Source organism: Phaethon lepturus, unplaced genomic scaffold, assembly GCF_000687285.1.
Source record: "Phaethon lepturus isolate BGI_N335 unplaced genomic scaffold, ASM68728v1 scaffold9590, whole genome shotgun sequence".
Lineage (NCBI taxonomy): Eukaryota > Metazoa > Chordata > Aves > Phaethontiformes > Phaethontidae > Phaethon > Phaethon lepturus.
Window position 1 is genome coordinate 45179 of NW_010512567.1, and position 7390 is coordinate 52568.

General features: G+C 39.0%; 1 protein-coding gene across 1 annotated transcript in view; it reads left to right on the plus strand.

The window, feature by feature from the left end:
• LOC104621047 (cytochrome c oxidase assembly protein COX16 homolog, mitochondrial) overlaps positions 1–5940 on the plus strand; it is a gene marked incomplete at its 5' end in the record, with an annotated part of 38529 nt that extends 32589 nt beyond the window's left edge. The window contains one exon of the mRNA XM_010287436.1: positions 5824–5940. Coding sequence (XP_010285738.1) covers positions 5824–5940 — 117 coding nt within the window. The remainder of the gene's footprint in view (positions 1–5823) is intronic.
• Between the last annotated feature and the right edge of the window lie 1450 nt (positions 5941–7390).

Genomic DNA, 7390 nt, shown 5'->3' on the forward strand with positions numbered 1-7390 from the left:
AACTTCCATATACAAGGGAAATAAAAACTATCCTAAATGTACTTCATTGCTTAATTAAAAGTGGAATTTGCTGAATTTTGGATGTTTGATCTTGATGGCATACAATTGCACTTACGCTATTCTTTACGTTGGATGTTTCAGAGTTTCATTTTTGCTCGAGAAAAGAAGCTAAGCTGAAAGTAAATGACCCATGCATGAGTTCTCTTGATTGTACCCATAGACCTTGTGAATCCTTTGAACCAAGAAGTCCATCTTGGGTGATCTGCAGGTGTAATGCATAAATGGCACTGGGTTATCCTCTGAAATTCAATGTGGTTTTTAAGATGGTCTTCATTTTAAGAATGGAAACTGCTTGTCAGTTGTGAGGAAATGATGGCAAACCCTAATTCCTAGATGGAAGTCTATGTGCCTAATGTTATTTTCTGTTGTTTTAAAAATTCCAGACTCTGTAATCATGTAGTTTTAACTGAGTGCTCTAATTGTTTGGTTTACTGAGTAATTTGTATCACTATAGCATCCTCACAAAAAACTATGAGCGCACTCTGCGAACATTAATTAAACTCTATGATACCTCTGAGGTGGAGGCAAGCCCCGTTCTTGTTCCTCAAATTGGGAAAATGATGCACGGACAAATTGGTGGTGCAGTTCTTTGATACACACCTTTTACAACGTAGCCACCTGAAGATGATTCTGTTCTCTCTCTGCCCAATGATTCCTTCAGCTGTTCCAGTTCCAGTGTTGGCATAGTCTTATACTTAAATAGGATTCATTCATAAACAGTATGTATTTGTTTTCCTAATCTGTTTCATTTTTCTGATTGGGGCACAGCCCCACATAGTGCTGAATTGGCATAATTTAAGGGAAAATAACATATGGGGAAGGAGTCTCTTAAACCACTTCACCATAGGTTAATTAATTGTGCCATAAATGAATGGTATTGGATCCCACTGAAGGCAGCAACAAAACCTCTGTTGATTTCATCATTACGGTTTTTGCCAGTCTTTGGCAAAGCCAAAAAGAGAAGCAGCTCCCTGGATGCTTACATGCAAAAAACCACCAATTTCTTCCTTTCATGAACAAAATCCCCTTACTCTGGCCATAGCATGCAGCTTGCTGACTTGCTTGTATACTAAAAACATAAAAAGTAAAAATTCCTTAGTTGGAAAAAATACTTCTTTTTAATCTGAGAATTAAATCACTAATCATAGGCTACTAAATCACAAATTATTAAATCGCTAATCACAGAAATTATGTCATGTCCTAAACAAAGGAAGTAACACCAAGTTTATATTAAGAAAATGAGATGTCAAAAGGCCATATCAGTGTGAGGATAAGGTTTAGGATTTTCAGTCATGCACAAGACAGCAGATTCAGTGTTAGCCTTAATTTTGTACCTGTTCATCTATATGTCATCACAGAGTTCCTCAATATATCTTTTATGCTTTTCAAGCTGTTTTGACACCCTTGCAAAAAGAGACTGGTTTAATGCATTTCTTTCACTGCATCTTACAGCCATGAGGATATTCTTCCCTGGCTCATCTTTTCTCTGCAAATGGGTTTGCTTACTATAATGATGGGAAATAATTGTCTCTCTGAATTAGAGTAATTTATTTCTGCAGTGCTCATCACAGAACCTATTACATCAGGCTGCAATTTAAACAGGATTTTCTTATCCCTCCTTTCACATGTGGGAAACTGAGACTAAAGCCAAATGTTTTTTGCAAGTGACCACCCTGAATTAACTCCGCCTGAGCACCAATAGCTCTAAATGAATTTCTGCAGGTTTCAGTTTGTTTGTTGTGGTATGAAGACTATCCTGCAAGAGCAGAATTCAAACTCTTTTTTTTAATTTTATTTTATTTTAAGGCTGGCAGAGGATTATGGCTTTTACGTAATATCAAGCCAGGCATTTGAACCAGCAATTAAGTGAAGGTCTCTCTACATCCTTAATGGTACTTTTGTGCCAGGCAAGATGTTTAACAAAAGTCTTAAAAGTCAAGTGTGTGGCAAACAGTTTAATGTTGGGTTTTTTTGACTGTGCCTGTCTGCATAGCTGCATTTTTTTTCTTGAATTTACAGCTTCTGTCAATCCCGTACTTTTAAGAGGCAGTTTAGCTGATTTAGGAAGTGAATCAGTAGATTTAATGGACTACACTGATCTTACTTTAAACAGCTAACTTTCAATATCCTTTGGGCTATTTGAGACGAGCAGGAATAGTGGTACCGGTCTGATCTGATTACATTTCATTGTAGTCTCCAGTGAGTGACTGTTTAGTACATTTGAATTGGGAGAAAAAGCTTTTTTGCTTTTAGACTGCCAGTCCAGGTGGATTTCAATTTAGTAAAGCCTGGAAGTAGTTTACCATCTTTATGTGATGTCTCCATGAAGTTAGGTGGGCAGAGTCCATGTGGCTAAAAAGAAAAAAAGAAATAAAATAAGAAATTAAAAAGACCCAACCAGTTTGAATGAAAGAGGTTGACTTCACCGAGGAGCAGAACTAGCCGCTTGCCTGAATTCTCACTGTACAGCTCAGGCAATCTGAAGGAGCTGCGTAACTTTGCAGCTTGTGCTGCACTTAATCAATAGAAGGACTGCCAGTTTGGTCTTATTCTCGGCACTAAGATTAATATAAAATGTAGCTATGTATGCATCTTTGGCCTATATCTAATGTAGCCATTCTGGGGTGATACTGTTGTAAGAATTTTCATGTCAGTGACCAAGCGAAAAGGTTAGGTTTTATTTAGTTGTATGTCAGGTATTGTTGTGGTTTAACCCCAGACAGCAACGAAGCACCACACAGAAGCTTGCTCACTCCCCCCCGGTGGGATGGGGGAGAGAATAGTGAGAGAGTAAAAGTGAGAAAACTCATGAGTTGAAATAAAGACAGTTTAATAGGTAAAGCAAAGGCTGCACACACAAGCAAAGCAAAACAAGGAATTCATTCACCGCTTCCCACCGGCAGGCGGGTGTTCAGCCATCTCCAGGGAAGCAGGGCTCCATCACGCGTAATGGTCACTTGGGAAGGCAAATGCCATAACTCGCAAAGACCCCCCGCTTCCTCCTTCTTCCCCCAGCTTTATATGTTGAGCATAATGTCACATGGTATGGAATATCCCTTTGGTCAGTTGGGGTCCCAGCTGTGTCCCCTCCCAACTTCTTGTGCACCCCCAGCCTGTTCACTGGTGGGGTGGTGTGAGAAGCAGAAAAGGCCTTAACTCTGTGTAAGCCCTGCTCAGCAATAATGAAAACATCCCTTTATGATCAACACTGTTTTCATCACAAATCCAAAACATAGCTCCATACTAGCTACTATGAAGAAAATTAACTTAATCCCAGCCAAAACCAGCACAGGTAGATACATGTAAAAATAGCTATACAGTAGGAAAACATTGCAGAACAGATTTTTGAGTCCCCTTTCACCAGTGATTCTCCTTATGCTTATCCACATGCAACAGGAGTCCTCTAATCTTTCAAAACCTGATAGCATCGGTTTAGAAAATTGAATTGTCTGATCATGTCATCATTCTGATGACTGAACATGTATCTGTCCTGTAAACTACTAATTTTTGCAGATACTGTCATGTGCCAGTAAGGAAGGTGCTTTCTTCTTGAATTGCAGAAAGGCATCAAACGCAATCTTTATACATAACACAAAATGTTAATGATCTCGCTAAATATAATGAGAATTAAAAATAACAATACAGTCTATGTATTCATTAGAATCTTTAATTCTTTGTATTTTAATTGAAAAAAAATAATTCTGTCAACAGATCTCATCTGTTCTGTAGTTTGAGGCAATTCCATTTACTGTACATAACCCTTGGGTTTTTTATTGTCAGTATATCACAGTGTGTTTTCCAGGTACCTTTATGCTTTTTATTGGAAACTGCCAAATATTTTCTTGTACTGGGTTGTTTAGCTTGTTTTGAAATATTTCCTGTTTCGGACAAACCTCCTCTCTGAAAAACCTGTGTGAAATTTCAGGGACAGATTAATATGAACTTTGGTTAAAGATCCTCAGTATGCATGTCTCTTGATAGACTTCTTTATGTAGCCTATCTTAAGATACTACAAGTCTTGTTTTATGTATTTTAAATGTTGATCCTTTTTCAATTGTGTGGTACATTTGTGCTTAATAAAATCATCATGCTTCCCTTCTGTTAAAGCACAAGGTTATTTTCAATGTAGTTTCCTTGAAGCTTCCATTAGAATCAGATGTTAAATTCCAAATTTGCAATCAGAGTGGGTAGTCACCTCTGTGTGGGATGATGGGTACCTTCCCCCCTTCTCCCTCCTTCTGTGTCAGCTCAGATCCCTTCCAGTTGAAATGAAGTACCAGCTAATCATAAGATGTATAAAGTAGTGAAGAAAATTCTTCAGAAAGACCTATGCCAACTCCACTATATAAAAAATTCAGGTGCTTCTACCCTGTGAAAGTCTGCTGTGTTTGTGCATGTGTTCTCATATATCTTTTGTTGAACGTTGCCTAATTTCTTTTGATATCTGACTAACCTCATTGCAATTTCCTCAACTGTAAAAGTGGCAGAAAACTTTTACGTAATATGAACTAATAGCAGCAGGTCTGTTCTGTTCTAGGTGTTGAATTATTCTGCGACTTATTATTCAAGTCCCTCTGTATTTGCCATTTATTTGGATGATTGATGGCAGGCAAATTAGACCACAGGCTCAGGGCAGGGTTAAGTATTTTCTGGTGTATTTTTACAGCATTTACTGACACAAGGCTCTGATCACAAATCAGAGGTTTAAATCCCACTGCAATATGTATCATTAATGGTATGCAGTATTGCCCTCTTCAGTAGCATGTAGAATAACCCTGTTTCTGGCAGTGGTGCAGACCTCCTCCTCAATCTCTTGCTGTCAGAGCTCCATCGTGTCTGATGTACCGTCCAGACTGCAGGCTGGTATGTGAGACTTGAGGTCTGTGTCTGCTGGGAAGGGACTTCCATGTCTCTGCCAGTAGGGCTGTGAAGATGCAGGCTGTGAAGATATGTTTGCCGTCTTCAATTGCAGCACTTGGTAGGTGAGGTCAGGAGGGTGCCTGTTCTTCAATTTTGTGCACCTCTAAGGCTGGATAAATACTGCAGTCATTGGCACTTCTGAGTGGGGATGATAGGAGCAGGCAAAGAGGTAATTAAAATCTACATAGTTTTTAAGTATGTAACAGTTTGGCCAGTTAGCATATCTCGTGTATGACTTCGTGAGAGACCTATCTGTGATGATTGGGTACCATGAGAAACAGCAGCAGAAACAGGCAGCAGAAAGCATCACCTAACTCTCTCATGCTAAAACTACATGCGTTGAAGGGGATTGCACTGTTACCGTAACTCTTTGTGCTAGATAATTCATCTTTTCCAGTATGATTTATATCTGTGCTGACAGGGTACTTCAGGTCACTAATTACTAATCTTCTGTTTGAGCTATACCAATGCTTATCACTCCTACTACTTCAGTACTTGGCAGACCTGCAGTTGAAGAACAGATCTGGAAAACACGGTGAGACAAGAAAGAAAAAGTGAATACAAGATATCTTCAGTCGTGTTCAGATGCTTCCTGTCCTACATGTTATTTATCCTTTGATAAGCAGATGCAATAATGCCCACTGTAGTCATTTACGTAGCTATGTGGATAACTCCTAAGTTTTTTTTTCCCTTGTTGAACTTCTCTTGCAGGGTAGATGAAAGTTCATCAATGCAATAGTGATACTGAGTTTCTTTTGCAAAAATAAAACAACTTAGAATAATACATGCTTTAAATCATGGCGCTGTCAAGGTGACACTGTTATTTTTGCTGTTTATCTGCAGAAGCTGGAAAAGTCTGTCTTAGATAACTGGGAGAACATCAGAGGACCCAGTCTGTGGGAAGATTCCAGGACTGTTCAGAAGCAACGTCGGGAGGCTGCCCGTCTCAAGACAGAGTGACTGAGCAAGCCTACTTTGGTGCCTCTGCAAAAAAAAAATGTCTCAGGCTGGACTTTTATTTTTTAATGCAGTGTTGGGAACAGACATGGGAGGGGGGGATTGCACTAAGCAATTCATGCCAGTGTATATATAAGTAACTGTGAGATCGATCCAAAAGGCACCGTATTATATGAAGCTCTTTGTTTGCATCCACTTGCACGGAGTTCCACAAGCTGTATATATGAATTCTCAATTAAAAAAAGAGCTGATCATTCTACTGAGAATATCCCATTGTTTTTCAGTCTCTATTGTTCAAAACTGAGATGCTTCAGCAAGGAATAACATTTCTGGAGTCGCTTGTCAGCACCAGAAGTTGTTGTAATGAGAACAACAGTGCTGTCATCTAGATGTGTGTGACCAGATAAATGCTACTTCAGGGAGCTCCTGCATGACTTCAAGCTCTTAAGCTTGGAAGGGACTCCACAGGCATATGAGCTGTTCAGAACAGTGAGTCCATTTTTGGCTAAATAATATTCTTGTGTTCATTTCCAGGAACTGGACTGTACAGCGGCATGTACAGAGTGTACATTGGTCAAATAGCATTTGTTTAGCTGTGGTTAGACTTTTGTGATTAGTTTATTGATACTTTCATGCAGGCAGGACCTTTGCACGGGAACTTCTCAGTTTAAGTTGGAAGAATTCTTCCTCACTAAGAGCTGTGCTGTTTCCCTGTGAGCAAGCATTGCAGCAGAATCTTCTTGAACCACTATATAGCTCATCTTACATGTATTATTACATGTATATTTTTGCACATGCACAGAAGTTTTTAATTTTGATGAATTCTTCTGAAATGCTTGTCTTTTTATATTTGTCATTTTTGTGCTAAATGTTTCTGTTTAGAGGAAACCATGCCAATATTCAGGACCCTTCTGCTGAGACAGTTCAATGAAGAATCATCTAGTCAATTTTTCAGTTGAAATGAAGCATTTGATAAGGTGTTACAACAGACTTGTAAAACTCCTCTTCAGGGGAATGGAGTAGTAGATCACAGATTAACAGTAGATTTTAGATTCAAAGCATTACACCTATATGTAAATCCTTTTGGAACTGTCTTTGGGAGAGGTGTGGTCTTATTCCTCTCTGCAAGATATGTCAAATGCAATTTAAATGTCCTTTTATTTAGGATAGCTTCCTTGTCCTCATGTAAATCTTCCCTCAGCACTTATTTTCTTCAGTCTCTCAGTGATGAGGTTCAGTCTTTCTCTCAGGAAGAAGAATCAACACTGATTTTAGAGAGTTGTAAAGCAATCGATAAAGCACTACATGAAATATCTTGTTCATGTTTTGCACACGTTTTCTGATAGAGTTGCGAAGAACATCAGAAAGTGTTGCATGTTATCTGGAACAAGGTTGGAGCCATGTGTTTCCCTGTTCAGTATCATAGGACAACCAAGGGATCAGGCCCAGCCAG